The sequence below is a fragment of the Trichoderma evansii genome (genome assembly GCF_050947405.1).
Source record: "Trichoderma evansii strain SZMC 28006 chromosome Unknown GGI43scaffold_28, whole genome shotgun sequence".
Lineage (NCBI taxonomy): Eukaryota > Fungi > Ascomycota > Sordariomycetes > Hypocreales > Hypocreaceae > Trichoderma > Trichoderma evansii.
Genome location: NW_028145178.1, coordinates 15,762 through 35,173, shown reverse-complemented (window position 1 = coordinate 35,173; position 19,412 = coordinate 15,762). Strand labels below are relative to the sequence as shown.

Below are 19,412 nucleotides of genomic sequence, written 5' to 3'. Positions count from 1 at the left end.
CGTCGCGGGCGGCAAAATGCTTGTTTTGTCTTTTGCGCGCCCCCCCACAACTCTGGCAGCGGGCGTAGAAGAATCTTTTGGTACCAAGAATCGGTTCATCGTCGTACCATTATGGAATTACACATACAGCTATATATAAACACCCAAGAGCCAAATATGTTATCCATTCACAGGATATTCCGTATTCTGACATGCAGGAATGTAGGATTGTGCAAAGTATGGCAGCCAGCCGTCCAAAACCCAAATAATCCTTCCATTGGTATAGCCCCAGATATCCTACGACGCCACATCGGGTTCTGCCAGCGCAACATGCGCCAACCGAGGAAAAGGGAAATGCTACAGTAAACCATGCTCGCCGAGATTTTGTGCCGCTTCTGCTTACCTACAAAAGTGCTTCAGCACCACGCACTGCTTAGCAGATTGCTTAGCAGATTGCTTAGCAGATGCCCTGGACAGGAGAATGAGTAAGTAGTATTCGACGGGGTATCTCCTATAGTAATACGGGGTCCCGAGCCCTCCGCCGATTCGGTCAACAGTAAGCCAATAGGCAGCTCCCGGGACCAGAACCTTCGAATTAGAACTTAGTCAGGCAAGGCTAATAGGCAGCCCCAGGACGACTCAAGGCACAAGGTTATGAGGCTTGAAGCGTATCTGGGCTAGGAATAGTAAGACTGACCTCTGCGTATTTGTCATGACGTACGGCATTGACATATTGCGTGTCAACGCTGGCTGAGCAGCCACGATGACTCCATAAGGCGCCTATAGTTTTATTTTCTTTTTCGTATTCTGTTGGGAGAACAAAAGCTGGTAGCCGACAATGGCCACTAGTCGAAAAGGGGCAGAATGTGACATATTATTTCTTCTATTCATTCAAGGATCGTAATTAAGCTATATATGCAAACATTCGAATAGCCGGTTCCCCGTATTATTCATGATTAAATCCGAAAATCTATAATATGCAATAGTTCATATATCTAATAAATATGCAATCTCCCATTGGAACCCTGTAATTCCTCTCTAAGTGACCGCCAAAGATAAGGAAAAAAAGAATGTCCAAAAAAGAATGTCCAAAAGTGCATGCTTGGTAGTTGTAAATGCTGTCGAGATATGTCTTTATGAAAATAAAAAGTAAACCGCTTGCTCTATTATGAGATGTAAACAGGCATTCGACTTCCCAGGAGCTCGCTCTTGGGCAGCTGGACGTCTTTCTTGTTGAAATTGTGCAGCATCAGCCAGCAGATCATGCGGAAAACGAGCGTGCACCATATGTCGTCGTGCGAAATCTCCAAGTCAGCCAGTGAGCCTTCGTAAGCAATTTCTGGGGTTTCTTCAACTGATACAGAAATCTTTGGCTTTCCCTCGGCGAACTCTACATGATTCCCTCGCGTTGAAGGCGAGCGCTCTCTGCTCTTGAAAATTGACTCACGCGTGAGGCTCTGAGGGCGAGAGCTGATGGAGAGGGGCGACTTGACAATGCTGCTTCTTCGGTTTGTAGCCGAGTTCAAAGCATTCAACTTCACCACGGGACGAATATTGTCAAAATAAACGTCTATGAGGATTCTCTGTCGCTCATCAGGCCCAGCCTCGTCCATGTCCTCAAAAGGACGAGTTGGCACCTTTATCCGAGGCCTCGGCGAAAGTCCTCGTGCGCTCGTACGAAAAGACTGACCATCTGAATTCATATCTTCTTGTTGATTGAGTAATCGGAGCACTTCCTGGATATGGTGTCTCAAGACGTCTTGAACGAGCTCCCGCCGGCTATCATGTCTCTCTGCATCAGAAGGCTGATCGTGCAACTTTTGTTGATCGTGCGACTTTTCCGAATCGCCCTCGGTATCGTGGCCGTTATGCCTCTGCAACTTGGTTCTCGCCGTGAGAACTTCATCAGTGTCATCCAATGCGACGTGAAGTGATTTTAAGAGGAGCCATCTATCAAGAGCCTTCTCCTCGGTCCGATAGTTTAGTATTTCGGTGATATGCCTCCTATACCGCGTGATGACTGGAGAATTATGTTCCCCTCCTCCAGGTTGCGTCTTTGAAAAAAATGCCTCCAGCATCCTGGGCAGGGAAACTGATCTCTTGTCCCAGCTGTGTGGTGTTGGATTGGGGAGGAAAGTAAAGTTGCTGCCCTCAATATGGAATATCCGACCTAGCATGCCGAGAATCTCAAAGGAGACTGGTGTGGCGTGTTAGCTTCCGAATTATACAACTCCAAGCCGATTCTGTAGATGCCACCAAAGTCAAGTCAAAGAGTAACTTACTAGGAAAGAGGTGAGATGTTCTTCTTCCTTCTTCTAAAAAGACTCTAGTTGTATTGTTGTTACAACCGATGGCTGTCAAAGTCTCTGAAATTTCTCTCGAGTTGCCCATCACGAGGGTGGTAAGATTCTGCTGCTCATCGCTTGGAGGTTTCAATCGCCGCTGATCATCCTTTTCACGGTAGACGGTGGGAACATAGCCGAAGCACAATTCTTTGATCTCATCCACGGGGACGACGCGGTTTCGCTTAAAGGTGCATTGACCATTGACTTGGAACGAGAACATGAGCCCGGGGTCACTAAGTCTTTCGCCTAGGACCAGGAAACCGTTACCTTCGCCCCAGTAACGATCACGCCTGCGATCAAACTCCTTCCAGTATACGCCAATGGCCGCCATCATCTCTATCAAGTGGCACATGGTAGTGGTGGCATAGGGCTTGTTGACGGAGATGGGCATAGTATCCCAGCTCTTGCGTTTCCGCTGGACAGCAACTGTGAGAGTGTGATGACTCGCCAGTGCTGGGGGATTGGCCGGGAAAAGATCACTTGGAGGCCCAAAATCCTTGTATTCTTCGTCTTGCCACTCTCGCGATTCGGCCTCCATGCGCTGGGCAGCAAAGAGCAGCACATACCAGGCGGCTATTTCATTGTCAGAAGTGTGAATCTGTTCTTTTCTGGATCTATCATGGTATGCTTTGCGTAGATCCAATTTGGCCGTCGTGTTTGTGTCTTTCTGAGACTTTTCGGTGCCATCCAGATAGTAGATTTCAGCACCTACGACGGGCCCATGCTTATTTGTCGGGGGCGACACGAATATGACGGGCACGTCGAACTGAACTTCGAATCGCAGTTCATCAAACCGAAATCGTCTCGTCTTGGTCTTGGCCCAGCCGCCCATGACCTTTTCATTACATAGGGAATAGCCTTGAGCGGACGCATAGTACTGCTGCAGCACTTGCATAAACGTAGCCAGCAGTGCCACGACAGACACCACCAAAGCCACGGCAGCCACGATAAAATCGGAGTTGTTGTTGCCGCCACCGCCATTGTTATTGTTATTGTTGTCGCTGCTAGAGTTGTTCATCTTGGCTTGATGCTAGACGACAAAAAGGTGAAAAAATAAAGGAAAGGGGTAAAATGTGTCCAATTGCACATATGGCCGCCGGTGAGGGTTGCAACCTGATCCCCAAGCCTCTCGCGAGGCGAGCGAGATGTAGCAAAACCTGATCAGTTGGGATATGCGACACTCCAATCACCTAGGCCCAGTCGAGACCAACTCGGCTTCGTTTTGAGAATGAATGAGGCTCTGCGCGCGCTCGGCAGAGAGAGCCGTGAGATGGCCTTTCCTCGTTGTCGAGTGCTGCCTTGTGCGGAAGAAAATCGCCTCCTATCAGCTGAAGAGCGCCGTACTGAGTACATGCGGCTCAATGGAGCCGAGAATGCGTCGCCGCCAGCTGCCTGAGTTAGGCCGTAAGGGTGGTATCAACAGCGAATTGTGGCAGAGATTGATTGGCAGGACAATCCATGATTTGCCTCAAGTCTGCTGCCTCTGCTGCCTCTGTTGCAGTTGACTCAGTCTCCGACTGGTTGCCTTTCGAAACTCGGCTTGAGGAGATTGAGGCGCGCGGGACGGTGCGGCGCGACCTGGCTGGCGCCATTGGCCCAGCCTCCAAAAAGCCAAAGCCATCAAATTGTGTCAATGGGCCGCCAATTGCTAGTGCGGCTCAGATAATCGATAATCCGCCGTGGACGGACACAGCATAGGCCTTGGGGCGAGGCCAGGGTTGGAGAAGCTGACCCGCAGTCTGGTTGTTCGGTTAGACTCCGTGGGAAACTCCGCCGCTGGCGAATATAATTTCAAAAAGCAGCCTGGGTTGGCGTAGGAGAAGTGACGGTGGGCTGGAACTAGTTGGAATAGAAAATGAAGCAAGAAAATACCTTGATTAGCGAGATTGGTGGTGTTTCTTTTCCCCAGCAAAGCAAGGAAGGCGCGGCTGCGGCGTGGATTGATCTCGATGCCAAGACAATGGATGGTGCCAAGGTGCTAAGCATTGATGTCTGTACCCATCAGTATCGACGAGACCTGGAGATGCTCGCCTCACCGCCAGCGCTAGTGGAGGATGGCGGAGTGCTCGCCCCAGGCCAAGCCCCCGATGCGCATTGTAGTGTTCCGCGTTCCACTATAGCCTCATGTACTGTACAGGCAAGTCCAAGTAGGTCCGTGCAGACTAGCCGAGCACTGCCTCAGACCAGTATCAATCTCACACCCTGTATTTGCATTGAGCTACGGCTTGTTGCGGATACGAAAACACGATATACTGTATATGGACCACTAGGTTCAGCAAGGCATGGCCTCTTAATATCTGGATGACAATGGCTGGATATAGCCTGAATAACCAATAAAATGACAGCGAAATCTTACCTATTGGGCACACCTCCACGAGCGTATTGCAGCACCTGCAAAGCACATGGCTGTGCAGGTTGACTCGACCAACGACAGAAGGTAGCTTTGCTTGCCTGTATCTCGACTCTGCTGTGGGATCTGAATTACTCATCATATAGATAGTCGTCACGCTGTTTTGGTGCTTCCGATTGATCCTCAAGGAATGATTGAATGTGTGCTTCAACGCCGGCCAACAGCATAAGTGCTCAGTTTAGGCGCCATTGTCACACCCAATAATCAGAAATCGACAGACTGTCGCATCTGCGCCAGTCTATCCTCACCGCTTGTCTTGTCTTGCGCGAGGCTTTGTACCACCGTGACCCGAGATATTGGCTGTCTTGTGAGGTTCAACAATTTGCCAGTTGGTGGCTATTTTGGCCGACTAGCTAGCCATAGAATGTTGGAGCCCTCTGGCTTACCGCTCATCGACCGCTGAATAACCTGGAGCTTGTCTGTTGAATGTTGCTCTTCATCAACTCGGTGTTTCTACCGAATAAGCCTTATATTCTATTGGCCCGCATGAAATAGGGCCAAGCGAAGGGTTTGTCCAGTTATGGCCTATATCTGAATTAGTATAATACTTAGTAGCTCGGTTCGGAAAGCGGCCCGACGTTCCAGCCGCCAAAAAATGGCATGTCATTTAACCTAGGTAGCAAGGGAAAAATGTCTCAATCCCAGGTAAAGGTGTGACCAGCTTAGGCTTACCAACACATAGTTTGAGTGGAGTAGCGGAGATAAAGATTAGTTCATTTGATCTACAAAGTACAATCATTATTTACATGAATTCATGATACGTAGCTTGGTTCCATCATATATAGTAGCGTGGTAAGACGCTATGCGGTAAAAACTGTATATATTACGCTATCAAAGTCTTATAATAATTGGCCCTTGTCGAAAAGAGGATTTAGGCGTATTTCTCAATCCTAAATACTCCGGGAGCTGCCGACTTATACGAAGTACGTGGAAAAGTGATCTGGCCAACAACAGATCCTGCCTCGGCCCTTGCACGTGCGAAAATGGGGTTGATGAGTCCACTAGAACGAAAAATCAAGGAAAAGACAGTGTGAAGACGAGCCTACTTGCTTGCTTTCGGACAACCCTCGGTCTCGCACCCTCTTGACGCTGTAACACCCTTGGTTCAATATAAATGGAAAACCGTTGGTCTGCCTCTGCAAATCATGCAGTTTACCTAGGCCGGGTATCACGGAGAAGTATCTCTATAGGCTCTGGTCTATTATTGCCCTGGTCTTCTCGGCTCTCCACCAACGGCAGACAATCGTGAGATCCACTGTGATTGCGTTCAGCACCAACATACATATATATACCTTGGCAAGCTGGATCCAGAAGCTGCTCTCTCCTCTTGAACTGGGATATGAACTCCGCCAACATCAAACACAGCCAATAATGCGTGCTTCCGTGTACCGGGAACGGTAAAATATGCAGAGTGATACAGAGGAAACCGCCCGTCTTGAGTATGTGATGTATTATGAACATTCTCAGAATGGAGCTTGTCGAGCCAGTAGCAAACGTAAAGAACATGAGGGTGGCCAATGGCGGATAAGAGGCGGGTTAAGAGAAGCTTGCGTATTCCGTCAACAAGAGCGGGTAGTTCCTCTTGACTTTAAAAGCAGTTGAAGACAGCCTAGCCTCATCTTCCATCTATTTTCTCTGTATCTTGAGCGTCTTGAACTCATTTCGTCGTAATCTTTTTACCCATCTCAGGCCAAAAGTGTTCAAATTATTGCGAGACAATGGGTGGCTCGTTGACAAAGCCGACCACAGAGTCATCTGTTGACCGATTGACGACGCTATCCAGAGACATTGAAGAGAAGACGCGATTCCTAACCGATGCCTTACGCTCAAAGGGTCTTGAAGCCCCTTCATACCAGGCAAACGGCCTTTCTGACTTTCCTCTCACGGAAGTTGAAGCCGTCAAGGCCAGACAGGAACTTGTGGCATTGACAAAGGAACTGCATGACCTCGTCTTGGGTCCTCGAGAGAGCTTGAAGAATATGGCTTGGGAAGTAAGCGACAGTCTTTCATTTGTTACTAATAGGCTTTGCAAAAGCTTAGTTAAAGACTCCAAAGGTGTTAACTGTATGGGTTATCCAGGCTATCAGCTACATACCTTTGCAGGCAATATGCGAGTTCAGAATTGCAGAGGCTGTACCATTGACAGATTCCATCTCCTATGAAGGATTAGCAATCAGAGTACACGATTTGACTGGCACCACGATATTGCCATCGGATCTACGACGGTTGATGCGCCTTGCAATTGCCAACAACATATTCCACGAGCCAAAGATTGGTTCGGTAGCCCATAATCGAGCATCTTTGCTGCTACTAGAGGATGAGTCCTTGGCTAACTGGGCAGCATTTTATACGATGGACCTCTTGGCTCCTATATCGCAAACCGTCGCTGCCATGAAAACATGGCCTGGATCTCAGGAGACCAATGAGACGGCAAGCACCTATCCAACAATATTCTTATAGAAAGGAAGCGCTGACGAGCCATATCTAGGGTGTAAATATTGCGTTTAATCACAAAGAAAGTTTCTTTGATCACCTACAGGCGGATGAAGCTCGAGCAAAGCGATATGACCTGATGTTGCAGTCTCATGGCCAACGAGAGGGATACGATGTATCATACACCGTTTCAGGGTATCCTTGGGCAAAACTGGGCGAAGCAACTATTGTTGACGTAAGTAATATGCAACTGCTCTCTCTTTTATAACAAGGCCTCCAGCTAATTTTGAAATGTTAGATGGGTGGTAATGAAGGATTCGTAGCAATTGCTCTTGCGGAAGCCTTCCCCTCACTATCCTTTGTCGTGCAAGACTTGAAGGGTATGCGAACACCTGAAATGACGAATAAGGTCCCTGAGCATCTCTCCAATCGGATATCTCTCACGACGCACGACTTCTTCCAGCCTCAGACAGAGACAGCGGACGCATATCTCTTTCGACACATTTTCCATGCTTTCTCAGACAAATACGCCATTAACATCCTCCGCGCGCTGATACCTGGCCTGAAACCGGGAGCTCGCATCATCATCAACGATATCGTGCTCCCTGACCCTGGTGTGGTGTCACGACTGGAAGAAAAGAGCATTCGAACAATGGACGTGCTGATGAAGGCGGTGTGTAATTCCCGAGAGCGGGAGATGGATGACTGGAGGAGTTTGTTCGAACAGGCCGACAAGCGGTTTCGATGGCAAGGGGCGTGGAAGACGAGCGGTAAGTTGTGGTTTATAGAGAGCACGTGGGAGCCTTAGTTTTGTAAGCGACACATTTTTATGAATGTTGTGATAAACTGTCAAGTCGTAATGTCTCCTGTATTAAAGTGACCTTGTGGAATCTCCGTGCATCTTAATATGTGTTTCTATTTCTTCGAGATTTTAAAAAAATACTAGGAGAGTAATGACTATTTGGCAATGAGATGATATATTAGCTTGGATTAAGTGCCTACATGTTAGTATCTTTCACATGGGATGATGAAACTAAACTTTAATGTGGAAGAATGGTTTCAATGTTCTTTTGTATTTCCTAAGCTCACTATCGTACAAGACGTCAAATATTGACCTGGAGCTAGGCTACCAAGTATGAGATAATATGACTCACAAGAGGATGAATCCTCTCCATCCTCTCCATCCTACTGCTCCCAATTGTTGAGTGATCTCAAGTGTTTCCTCAAAGCTCGGCTGACTGCATTAGCCATGCTGTCGATTGCCGCCAAGAGTTTAGTCTCTGTGGTATCAAAATACTCTGTTTTGTTTCCTCCAGATGGTTCAGCTTGTCTATGGCCATAGACATCTGTCCAAAAGTGGTTCTCAAAATGCTGTACGTTCTGAAAATACTGCAACAATACTTTCTCGGATTTTTCTGATGTGGTCATCAATGTGTTCTTTCAGGCGGGTTTCAAGTCTCTCAAGATCCTGTTGGGTGACGGGTTGATTCATGACTGGGGATGATGACCACTTCAAAGGAGGCGGGGCATTCGGCTGGCTACGTTTGGCGCTCGATTGTGCTGCTGGGGGTGGGAATTGTTCAGTCGGCGTGCCCTCCTTTACTCTGGCCGGGTCCGGAATGTGAGTGCGATAATCCCTTTCAAAGTCCTCAATCTTAAGCGACTTAAAGATGCCTAGCACTTGGGCATCGAGGTTATGTATTTTCGCGCCGCCATACATTGCTTTAATAAAAACATACTTTGCCCATGTGGGTGAGGCTTTACACGACTTGTAGAGTGAGGAGCACTTTGAACGCCACAACAAAGGCTCCTGCTCGAAGGTGAACATGTATTCGACGATGCCTTTGTACTCGATCTGATCCTCAAAGGTCATATTTGTTGCTTGTCGCCAGTAAGCTTTGACTGCCCGAATGGCGTTAGGGTATTGCTCGTGTGATTCGTTGCAAGGTATGTCATAAAGCTCAATGCTGACGGGCGGGATATTAGGATTAGGACATGGATTTATGTGTGCCATGGTCGTAGAAGATGGAAACACAAAGGTGCAAGCAAGAGGGGGCTTGGAGTTTCGTTGAAGATTAGCAGGGGTATGCTGATGATGATGGCTGAGTGTGAGGAGAAGCGGGAAAGAAAGGAAAAGAAATTTAAAGACTCAAAAAGAAAACGCGCCGTGAAACTCATAGAGGCATGTATAGGTTGGTTTTCCCGTCGTGAGCGGGCAGTGCCTGACATGTGTCATTCCTTCTGTGGCTGCATGATCACCAGATGCCATGGAGCCGCAGCAGTTGGAGGAGTTGAATTTATCCATGAGGCCTGTCAGAGGAATGTCATTTGAAGGGCTTCCAACTACATAATTAATATTACTGTTCGAGTTTTCTGATTGGCCTGTGCCCGATAACACGTTGAAGAGAGTATGAAAGCATAGAGTTGTCTTCAAGTCCAGGGTTTAGCTTACAGATATGCATCATTCGCCATCATCCTTTTCACTACTATTTGAGGCTTATGCAATCTTCAACTGCCCAATTGGAGATGGGGTACTTTTGCAAAGTTTATCCAAAGCGCGACCGTATTACAGTAATACGGTCGAACTTTGAGCAGACTTCGCATAAGTGCAAAAACTCCAGTTTTCCAAAAATGAAAATAGAAAATTTTACAGTGCATAAACAGTACAAATACTGTATTATTTAACTATAGTGCTTTACGAAGGGCTATTCCCAGTGTATTATTGAGTAGAGCTGGGAAGCAGACTGCAAAGGTGCTAACCGAGAAGAGATTCTTCCAGCTTTGCTCTTATCAATGAGACAAAATGCCAACGCTAAAATGATATGAGTTTAAAAATAATTCGACTGGCAATTGGCTACGGCAGAATGGCTGACCACTTTCGCGATGTCCGTTTTGGTGTTTCTTTTTTCGGTTGCTCTTGGCAGTCATCGTCAGCCCACCCATCACCAGACACACTCTTTCATATCATACATAGATCTATTCCTATAAAATTCTAACATTGCCAACACTTTTCTGCTAATAATTATATAATTGTATAACCAATGCACCTCAGCCTCACATTTCGTTACCCGAAGGACCCTGTCATCGAATCCAGTGTCCTCCCCTTTCTGGAACGCGGCCGGGGTCACTCTTCATTTTTCCGGCATACCTGAATCCAACCCATGTCCTCTACCCCCATATTGGGCTAAGAAACCTTATGTAACGTTGAGAGAGATGAAAAGAGATCGACGTACCTTGAGGAGCCCTGGAATAATACCGTTTTGGTCACGTTACGGTACATGTACTCCCGCTGTGAAATAACACCCCTGCTAAGCCGTGTTCCACGAAAAGGGCTTGACAGCCCACCATTCTATTTGCGATATGTTTTGACGAACATTGTGGCGACATTTTAAGAAGCATATAGGATTCGTAAGTAATAATATTTCTTATATCATTATATAGCATATAAACACCGTTTCTTGTAACGTGTGCCCGCTTCTCTCTAAATAAGCCATCGCCCAAACCAAGAAAAAAAAAACGAAAAGTCAACCAAAGGTCCTTTCAAACCTTGCTCTTGACGACAATCCGGTTCGCCACATTTCTTTCAAAGTTGACAATCATAGCAACGTGATGTGACAGTGCAACGATATCACCCGCTCTATCGCAGATAATAATCTCAATATCAGATCGGCCGTTGTAGGTCTTCTTTGCCAAACACCGTATGAAGAGCCACTTCTCACCCTCTTTCGGCAGCGCCTTCTTCACATCGAGGTTCATCACCAGCGTGGGATACCAAAAGGCAACCTTGTGCGTGAATTCGCCCCCTGAGGCTGGAGATTCGTACGCTGTTCGAGGCCTGTGTACCTCTACCACGAAAGATGCCGTGATGTCGACGAGGAAGCCTAGACTTGGATCTTTGAAGGGCTCTCCGTTCTTGGTGCAAACCCACAAGTCGATGAGGGAGGTTTTGTCGCTCTTTTCCAGGGCTTCGCGGTTGTGATAAATGTTGAGCTGCTGCACGGCAGTGACTCTGCGCTGGATGACCAAGTCCAGCGGTGGCCATTCTGGATCCTCATTGGTGAGCAGTTTTGAGAAGTCTTTTACGGCAGGTAGCTTCGGCTCCAGAGACCAGCCGGTGTTGAGACTGATGCCGCTCTCGGCCGCGATGCTCCTGTTTGTCAGATACGCAACGACGACCTTTTCTGACTTTGCACGGCCGTTTACTGTGCCGGATGAGACCCATGGTGCTTCAGGGAGAAGACCGGTTTGGTAGAGTGAGACATGGATTACCGAAATGGAGCGGCCGGGCTTGACCTCTTCGACGACGAGGACGGCGCGGCCAGAGACGGTGCGGCTGAGGAATTCCCAGTGGGCGGCGATGGTGTCGGGCTGGTTTCTAGGAGTGAGATATTCTCTTGCTACGCGCAGGAATACTGTCGCGACGTAACCGCCATTGGGGACTGGGGGAATTGGTGTTAATTACTCTCAATTTCAGGTTTGTTTGTACATGACTTATGTCCAGCGTATATACACTCATGTGAGTATAAGTGTGTAACATACCTGAGCCTACGCAGAAACTAGGCGATAGATTCACCTCAAACGTCTTGTCATCAAGTCTCTTGATGGCGCTCTCCTGCTCTAGGGATGCAGGAATCTTAACCTCGGTGCTCATCTTGTCTCTGTGTTAAACTCCCTTGTAAACTGAACTAAGAGTTGCTCCCTGGTTATGCAGTTGTAGATCCAACAAAGAGGAGAGAGAAGGAAAAAACAAGAAAAGAAGGTGGCAAATCAGAGCTGGCTATTTTTGAGAGTCTCTTAGTAACGATTAGATAGCATGTGCGACAGTAAGATAAGATGTAAACTTGTGCAGGTAGATGATATTTAAAGAAGAGTCTTCTCAGAGACAACCTCCGTACATATTCCCAGATCGTGCCCGAGCCGAGGTATTGCCCCGCCTAGTTAAGCAACCGGTTTGCCGTCCACTAGCCAGCCAAGCGCTCGCATATCGCTTTTAGTTGACTCTAGCAACTAGCTGGCAGAGATTGACTGCTTATGGGGCGCTGTTAGCGAGTTGAGATGGTGCTAAAAGCGGAAAAAAGTTGACAAACGGTTCAAGTTGTGGGGGTGTGCCACCTCTTGACTGCTGTCCAGATTTTGCGGGGGAGTAGCGTACCAGAGCAGGGTGGCATTCAACAGGCCTGGAAGAGCTACGTTTGCAAGTAATAGCAGCAAAATCATACTTATTGAAATTTTGGAATAGCTTTAGCTGAAGTTATAGCTGTCGCACTTACTGTTAGTTTTTATCCATTCTACTGTCCCAGAGCAGGTGTTTACTCATCGACGACTACCTCGGCTAAAAAGCCCTATCAGTTGTATATGGCGCCCTTCCCTTGCAGCGGAAAACCTTCGGAAAGGCTCCAATTGATGAATTATGGAGTCAAAATCTCGCCATTGAAGTTGATTACTTGTAGCGAATTGTATAGTTTAGTATAATTAGTAGATACGGTAGAACTAGCAACCGAATATGATGAAATCTACATTGGATGTTGGAATTACTTTGAGATATACGAAACCTGGAATGCACAGTTTACATGAAGGGTGAATTCAAGCTTGAAGTTGGTTGCTACATATAAATCTCTATGGAACCATATTAACCTCTTTTATACCTATAGAACTCTCCTATCTATTCTAAACTGAAATACATCATGTATGTATGTGACAACTTCATATATCTTCGAGAAGGAGTGAACATATCCTTTACTCAAATGTTACCTTTATGACCTGCACATGATTATTGTTTGTATATGCAATCGTCAACGTCTTTCCAGTTTCATCCAGATATGGGTATGCAACTCCGGCATACACGAAGCCGCCATCAATCGGCGTAGCCTCGTATACTTCTTTGTCTTGGCTCCATGGGCCTTCTGGCTTCGGAGCCGTCCTCAAAGCTACTTTAGGGCCATCTAAATCTCACAGTCAGTTTATTTGTTCAAGCCCTGTTTTTTCCAACCAAACTTACTCAAATGGACATAGATGTAGCATTTAAAATATTCGCTGTACACGATCTGGCCCTGTCCAGCTCCCCACATCACTGCCGTCTCAGAATTGTGCTCCGTCAACACCTCTGTGCGCCATCCTTTCTGTCTCCCCCACCAGTACTCATATGCGTCCAGATTGAAAGCATCCGCTGCCTTGACTCGTGCTTGGTAGATATACTCTGTATGCGGCCACTCAGTCACCCAGTTGGGTGGATGGCCCCAGATGTAGATGTACTCGCTGTTGACATCACGATAGGCGGCAATGTCGCCGTATTTGGCGACTTCAGAACAGTCCCACCACCAACCACGATCGCCAAGACGCTGCGTAATAGTAGGAACGCCTTCGATAACTTCGATACGGGCGACACCTGCAGAGCGGTAGTTTTCGTGATCATTCTATTTTGTTTGTGTAAGTGTGTGTAAGTTAGGTAAGCATAAAGTGTAAGTAGTTGTGAGGCCAGTTGTTCAATCTACTCTTCCAAGCTTTCTCACGAAAGCACAATGGAAGAGAGCTTCAACAAGGGGGATAAAGTGAAGAGATCAAAGTCAAACCTACCACAAGGAAAAACACAGCTCCAGTTGCTTTATCATAGTCGACTTCACAGATGCTCGTCCCGCCGAAACCGAATTGGTTGGTCTCTCCCCACTCTTCTCTATATGGCGTAAACTGCTTCTGATGTGGCACCGGCTCATCATCATTCAGATGCAAATCGTGCACTAGCAGCGGATCGTCCGTGAGAGCTGATACCGCGTTGCGCACCATGCCGTGGAAACCTCCCGGGTCTGGTTCCTGATCCGGATCCGTCACGCCGGGGCTGCACCATAGCGTGTCTCCATAGACAGCGTACCATTTGCCCTGGATATGACCAGCGAAGCCAAGATCTCTTCGACTAGCGGAGTTACTACTTTTTTGTTCACCAAGATATTCAACGGTAACGTTGCCAATGGGGTTTTCGCCTTCGGGCTGGGTGTTGTCGATGCCGCTGGTTGAGTGGAGCTTGCGCTTTTTGTCTTCGGGGTTGTCTTCTGGCTGAGGGTTGGAATTCTTGCCTGTGAGGCTCTGAAACATCTTCTTAAAGCCGCTCATGATGCTGGTGATCAGAACCAGAAGGAAAGAAATGAAATCAAACGGTTCTAGATACAGATTAATTTGGTGCTAGAATAGTAGTTTATATAGAACAGAAAAAAAGAAAAAAAGAATGAAGGAATGAGGAAATTGAGATTGGCTGAGATAGAATCCAAAGGCGTTATCAAAACTGCGGTGCTCCTGCCTTCTCCACACTCCCAGCTCCCACGACGTCACTTTAGCGATCCCGCGATCCGCTAGCACCGCTCTTTACTAGCACTGCCACCTTTTCAGCACTCTACCAATGTTAGCATGGCCACCAACTATCTTCTTCACATGTGCTAATTCTACTCACAATAGTCTGACATGTGAAGTGGATGCAAGGCGGCACGCTGGCGATATCCGATCGAAAAGGCACATGGTCACGGAAGCCACCCGGTCAAGTTAGCGTCCTTTCAACTCGATCTCATCTGAGATTCTCTTATAAATGGGAACAAGTACCTATTTTTGGCAGATGAAAATGCTATTCGGAATTGGCTAACTTTTTTTGGTGGCAGGGTATCTAACGGAAAATAAAGGGACGGCTATGGATGCACTAAGAACTAATGGTCTAGTGATAATGATAAATAATAAACAACAAATGTTATTGAACGCCATGAATGATGATAATAACCAATAATCCTTCTCTTGCAGCAGTCTTATCCATATGTTAGACACATATTGTTCCATTCTCCACGAAGAGAAAGGGAAAGAAGAGCAGTAGTCCTTCTACTCGATGATATCCTTTTCATCACAACCGCGCAAACACCTTGCCAAAAATCTCCCTCGCCTTAACCAGGTTAATGAGGCTCATCCTCTCATTAGCCAAATGCGCAGAGTCACTAGCCCGTCCACAAGGCAAGTGGGCAGCCGGCGCTCCAAACTCCTTCTCCAGAAAGCGAATGGCTGGGATAGAGCCGCCTTCACGGATGTATAGCGGCTTCTTTGGCTTGCTCGTCAGTAGCTCAGGGGACTCCTGCGAGGGAGCTTTGCCATTGGTGCTCTGTTCACCTGGATTCGATTGCTTACTATTGGCGGCGCCCTGACAAGGCTCGAAACAGTCAGGCCACGCCTCCACGATGGCATCGCAAAGAATGCGGAAGATGTCGTTGGTCGGGTCACCCAGCCAAGGTTCAGCCCTGTTGTCGATACGGATGCTAATTCTGTTCTCAGAGTCGAGACTGTCAAACTCGCGTTGTAGGAAACCTGTCAGCGCTGTCGCCATCGCGTCTACCTCTTGACCTGGTACTAGTCGCATGCTGATGTGCGAATTGGCATGGCTGCTCACCAAGCTGCCTTCTGGTCCCGACACGTTGTATCGATGAATCGTCAGGTTTGGCTCTCGCCATGTTGCCAAAAGCGACTTCTTGATCTCTGCTTCAGAGACGGCTTCGGCACTGCGGCGCACCAGGATCGAAGCGATATCATCATAGCGAGCCTCTTCCTCTGGCGTTACTGGTGGGATGCCGTCGTAAAAGCCTGGGATCAGCACCCGGTTACCGCGGCCCTTTAGTCTTGATAAGACTGCAGTGAGATCTGAAAGGGGTTCATCGTTCATGTAGGAACCGTCCACACCAGAGTGCGTATCGGGACGCGCCGAGTCGACACAGACAGTGGCGTGAAGGACGCCTCGCAGCCCATAAGTCAGACATGGAACCTCATCATCCAGCCAGTAACTATTGGCCAGCAGGATGTAGTCTACAGGGCCAATGCGCTCTTTGTTTCTCTTGATAACTTGTTCAAACCCTCTGGATCCAAACTCCTCTTCTCCCTCAATCAGGAAAATGACATCGTTCTCCAGCTTCTGCGCCTGCATTAAGTCTGTGACGGCGAACAGTGCAGCCAGTATGGGCCCTTTATTATCGCTAATGCCTCGTCCATAGAGGTAACCATTGGTTCCGTGGACGGTAAACGGGTCGGTTGCCCAGTTGCTCTTCTCGTTGTCAGCCGACACCACGTCGTAATGACCGTAAAAGAGAATCTTCTTTCGCCTATCAGCAGATTCCTTCTTCCCAGAGAATTTTGCCAACACCACAGGGTTATGTGATTCTCCTGTACTCAGCATTTCCACATATCCGCCCATACGCTTAAACAGAGCGCCGAGATAGGTGGCCCCCTTGCGGCAGTCTTCAGCAAATTCGGGCCTGGATGATACGGTTTTGTATGAAACGAATTCAGTCAAAGCAGAGAGGATTACATCGTCCTCAGTCTGGCTCATGTTATCCGATTTCGGGTCCGCCTCATCTTTAATATTCCATACGCAGATGTCGTTGTCGTTAGCCCCCGTAATGTAGTATTGTTCGTTCTTGTAAGTTGCGCACGCGGATGATAATATTTTGCTTTTTTCCTTGCCATTATGCGCTTTCCATTGGCTGAGGCATTGATATCTCTGGGCGACAGTTCTTGAGACGTGCTGGTATTTTCCATAATGTGCCGTACTAAATTTCTGCAGAGCATACTGTCAGTAGATGTTGTGAAAGAAAGAGATGGAGAGTATGTACTCACATTGGCCCATCCATCAGCAGAAGTAGTCCAAAGGTAGCCCCAGCCCATTTGAAGCGACATTATATCTTGATTCTGCGCCTTAATCACTCTTAGCCTTTGGGCTGTGTCCAGGTCCCAGAGCTCGACAATGCCATCAAGCTTTCCAGCATATAAAAAGGAACCGTCCAATGCCAGAGACAGCACGGATTCCGCATCATCTGCACCAAGGGACATAATCTCCTTGATACCAGCTCGCTCGGGGTCGTCCGGATCAGTTCTACCTTGCGCCCCAAGACTCCAAAGCTTGATTGTGCCATCACCGCCTCCTGAAATCAACACATCGTCTTCTGGACCAACTTCCACAGTAGGTCCCTTTGCAATAAGCATGCAGTATATGTAGCCGTAGTGGGCAAACTTGCGGATTGCACCACTGTCGATTTCCAAGACGTTGTTGGCTCGAGGGATTAGCCCCCACTTGTCCTCGCTGCGTCTTGGAGTGCTCGTTCCGCCAATAGCTTTGGAGTCGAAAAATCGGTGACTTCTTCGATCAGGATGTCGCTGCGAATCGGGCGTCACTTTAGTGCTTGGGTCGCTCAGGCTAACCCATTGGATCGTCATATTCTGTGCACCAATGTAAAGTGTATCGTGCTGCGGGCTGTATGCTGTGGAAAAGATGTCGCCGACATCGTGGTTGCCGTAGATTTCGAAGAGGCGTCGAAGCGTTCGGGGGCACCACACGTTGATGATGGGGTCGCAGGCGCTCGAGAATAAGTAGCAGCCGTCGGGAGAGAGTGAAAGCGACATGACACTCCTCTTGTGCGCCTGGACCTGCTGGACCTGGTGAAAGGTTGAGAGAGACCAGACGACGATCTCGCCATCTTGCGTGCCGGCATAGATGGAGTCGTGCTGGGGACTAACTGCGAGGGCGAGGACGCTGCTGCTGTGCTTGAGGCTATGAAGCAGCTCTGGCTGGGTTTGTTGGCAGTCGGGCGCTTCCAGAGCTGGCACAACGGCCTCAGCCGCCGGGTCGACTGTGAGGGAAGGCATCGTGGCTAGAACAGGTCAGAGATTCCTCCTGATATGAAGCTTGAAATGTGCAGGGCTGGCGGGGCACGCGAGTCGCTGCGCCGAACCATAACACGACAAAATGCAGCTGCACAATAAGGAAATGAAGCAGAAAATGATGGATGCGAGTAAGGGGATTAAGCCTCGTACGCGCTCTGGTGCGAGATTTGGGGAGGACACGCGCGAGGATCGCTCAATGGCATTTGAGGTCTCAAAGAAAAAGTCTATATGGAGGATCGAGTCGAGTCATCGCTGACGTGATTGGCAGCAATGACGTGCTTAGTGCGGTTTCGGCGCAAGGCTCCTGTCTTACAGGGCTCACAGCAGCGATAGCCTCAGCTGAGCAGTGCCCTTGAGCGCCCTTGAGCGCTACCAAAAGCAGCAGCTGCCCCTGTAGTCGCTGCATTCTCACTGACAGCGGCCTTAATATCTGACCGCGACTCCTGGCTTCCCCTTTTTGTTGTAAGAGGGAGCGCGGGTTCGGTATAACCTTGCAGAATGCTTCGATCCTTCAATCCAGGCCACACAAGCTGCTTCGTCGCTCACTAAGCTTGATTCGTCCATGTTATGCCGTAGCTTTACTCTTTACTCGCTTCCATAGACTTCGACCTGGTGCTATCTCGCAATCTAGTGTAATATGCCGTGTCCGATATGTGTAATGTGAAGATGTATAGCAACGATCAAGTGCAGACTGTAAGCAACACAGCTCGACTTACCGATTCTTGTGCGCATCCATTTCGCCGTCTCTTCTCTCACAGCCATTTGATCGCATTTTGTACATGCCGCAGTTGCAGTGAGCTGTATTTTCTTCACCCCATTGTTGGAGTAGCCTGTCTTTTTGACAGGCGTGGTGAGGGTTGTCGTGTGGGAATACATTGCGGCAGCTTTTTATAGAAGACGGCAGGGGTACATTGCAATAGATATGGCTGCCTATCTTATTGCTGGAAAGAATAGTAATTTGAATTTGATAGAAATACGTGCCACTATGGGAGAATAGTGAAGATACATTGACATAATATACTATTATTGACGCCCACCGCTCCTGAGACCATCAATACCTGCGGTCAATAGGTAGCTGTGAGAAACATCCTTGCAACGCTAGGGTTCTTGGTGGGCTCCTATCTACATGTAAGTGGTGCCACCCCTAAGCAAACTATCCATCCCGGCTCACGGCTTCAGCTCTAAGTTTGCAGCGCCCGTATGCTGTCAGATTCGACGGTGTGGCTGCTGAGGAGTGGGATCTTGATCAGATGCAGTGAGTTTGCTTGCGCACAGCTGAAGAACAAAAGAATCTTCATTCCAGCAACCAACACTCGGACTTACCATCTATCAAGGTACTACATGTCACTCAGCAGTATAGATAGGCATATGCAGTACGAATTTAGGTATACGTAGATTAGGCACCCGTAGACTTGCAGTTGAGACTTGCAGCTTAGATCAACAGCATCAGTCATATGAGTTGATCACACTCTCTATATTGTTTCATGACGAATATGAGACTTTCGAGCTTAATGAAGCAAGAATAACGGTTATAACCGTCATATCGACTTGAATCATATAAACGCCAATACCTA

The 19,412-nt window shown here is 47.9% G+C and overlaps 6 protein-coding genes across 6 annotated transcripts; 1 reads left to right on the top strand and 5 right to left on the bottom strand.

Moving 5' to 3' along the window:
* Window positions 1-745: 745 nt before the first annotated feature.
* On the bottom strand, window positions 746-3,531 carry GGI43DRAFT_224683 (uncharacterized protein). The gene is made up of 2 exons (XM_083200414.1): window positions 2,262-3,531; window positions 746-2,176 (listed from the first exon to the last, which is right to left on the bottom strand). Exons 1-2 carry the CDS (start codon window positions 3,340-3,342, stop codon window positions 1,146-1,148), a joined length of 2,112 nt encoding a protein of 703 aa, XP_083056148.1. The 5' UTR covers window positions 3,343-3,531; the 3' UTR covers window positions 746-1,145.
* A 2,921-nt stretch (window positions 3,532-6,452) lies between these two features.
* On the top strand, window positions 6,453-7,975 carry GGI43DRAFT_425748 (S-adenosyl-L-methionine-dependent methyltransferase; the record flags this gene model as incomplete). The annotated part of the gene is made up of 4 exons (XM_083208548.1): window positions 6,453-6,725; window positions 6,814-7,164; window positions 7,223-7,402; window positions 7,466-7,975. The coding sequence occupies 4 exons, from the start codon at window positions 6,453-6,455 to the stop codon at window positions 7,973-7,975; spliced, it is 1,314 nt and encodes a 437-aa protein (XP_083056147.1).
* Window positions 7,976-8,221: 246 nt separating this feature from the next.
* GGI43DRAFT_416390 (uncharacterized protein) lies at window positions 8,222-9,572 on the bottom strand. Its single transcript, XM_083207286.1, has one exon. The coding sequence runs from the start codon at window positions 9,179-9,181 to the stop codon at window positions 8,531-8,533; it is 651 nt and encodes a 216-aa protein (XP_083056146.1). The 5' UTR covers window positions 9,182-9,572; the 3' UTR covers window positions 8,222-8,530.
* A 988-nt stretch (window positions 9,573-10,560) lies between these two features.
* Window positions 10,561-12,254, bottom strand: GGI43DRAFT_416388 (thioesterase family protein). Its single transcript, XM_083207285.1, has 2 exons — window positions 11,707-12,254; window positions 10,561-11,606 (listed from the first exon to the last, which is right to left on the bottom strand). The coding sequence occupies exons 1-2, from the start codon at window positions 11,816-11,818 to the stop codon at window positions 10,708-10,710; spliced, it is 1,011 nt and encodes a 336-aa protein (XP_083056145.1). The 5' UTR covers window positions 11,819-12,254; the 3' UTR covers window positions 10,561-10,707.
* Window positions 12,255-12,732: 478 nt separating this feature from the next.
* GGI43DRAFT_224622 (uncharacterized protein) lies at window positions 12,733-14,684 on the bottom strand. The gene is made up of 4 exons (XM_083200413.1): window positions 14,606-14,684; window positions 13,741-14,548; window positions 13,166-13,580; window positions 12,733-13,109 (listed from the first exon to the last, which is right to left on the bottom strand). The coding sequence occupies exons 2-4, from the start codon at window positions 14,269-14,271 to the stop codon at window positions 12,904-12,906; spliced, it is 1,152 nt and encodes a 383-aa protein (XP_083056144.1). The 5' UTR covers window positions 14,272-14,548; window positions 14,606-14,684; the 3' UTR covers window positions 12,733-12,903.
* On the bottom strand, window positions 14,685-17,934 carry GGI43DRAFT_224621 (glutamine amidotransferase subunit DUG2). The gene is made up of 2 exons (XM_083200412.1): window positions 16,795-17,934; window positions 14,685-16,735 (listed from the first exon to the last, which is right to left on the bottom strand). Exons 1-2 carry the CDS (start codon window positions 17,818-17,820, stop codon window positions 15,041-15,043), a joined length of 2,721 nt encoding a protein of 906 aa, XP_083056143.1. The 5' UTR covers window positions 17,821-17,934; the 3' UTR covers window positions 14,685-15,040.
* Between the last annotated feature and the right edge of the window lie 1,478 nt (window positions 17,935-19,412).

Coding starts and splice junctions, on each gene's coding strand:
- GGI43DRAFT_224621 (XM_083200412.1), bottom strand. CDS start 17,820: ATGCCTTCCCTCACAGTCGACCCGGCGGCTGAGGCCGTTGTGCCAGCT. Junction 16,736..16,794: donor CTGCTGATGGATGGGCCAAT/GTGAGTACATAC, acceptor TATGCTCTGCAG/AAATTTAGTACGGCACATTA.
- GGI43DRAFT_224622 (XM_083200413.1), bottom strand. CDS start 14,271: ATGAGCGGCTTTAAGAAGATGTTTCAGAGCCTCACAGGCAAGAATTCC. Junction 13,581..13,740: donor GAGCTGTGTTTTTCCTTGTG/GTAGGTTTGACT, acceptor CAAACAAAATAG/AATGATCACGAAAACTACCG. Junction 13,110..13,165: donor CTACATCTATGTCCATTTGA/GTAAGTTTGGTT, acceptor TGTGAGATTTAG/ATGGCCCTAAAGTAGCTTTG.
- GGI43DRAFT_416390 (XM_083207286.1), bottom strand. CDS start 9,181: ATGGCACACATAAATCCATGTCCTAATCCTAATATCCCGCCCGTCAGC.
- GGI43DRAFT_416388 (XM_083207285.1), bottom strand. CDS start 11,818: ATGAGCACCGAGGTTAAGATTCCTGCATCCCTAGAGCAGGAGAGCGCC. Junction 11,607..11,706: donor TAGTTTCTGCGTAGGCTCAG/GTATGTTACACA, acceptor CAATTCCCCCAG/TCCCCAATGGCGGTTACGTC.
- GGI43DRAFT_224683 (XM_083200414.1), bottom strand. CDS start 3,342: ATGAACAACTCTAGCAGCGACAACAATAACAATAACAATGGCGGTGGC. Junction 2,177..2,261: donor AACATCTCACCTCTTTCCTA/GTAAGTTACTCT, acceptor ACGCCACACCAG/TCTCCTTTGAGATTCTCGGC.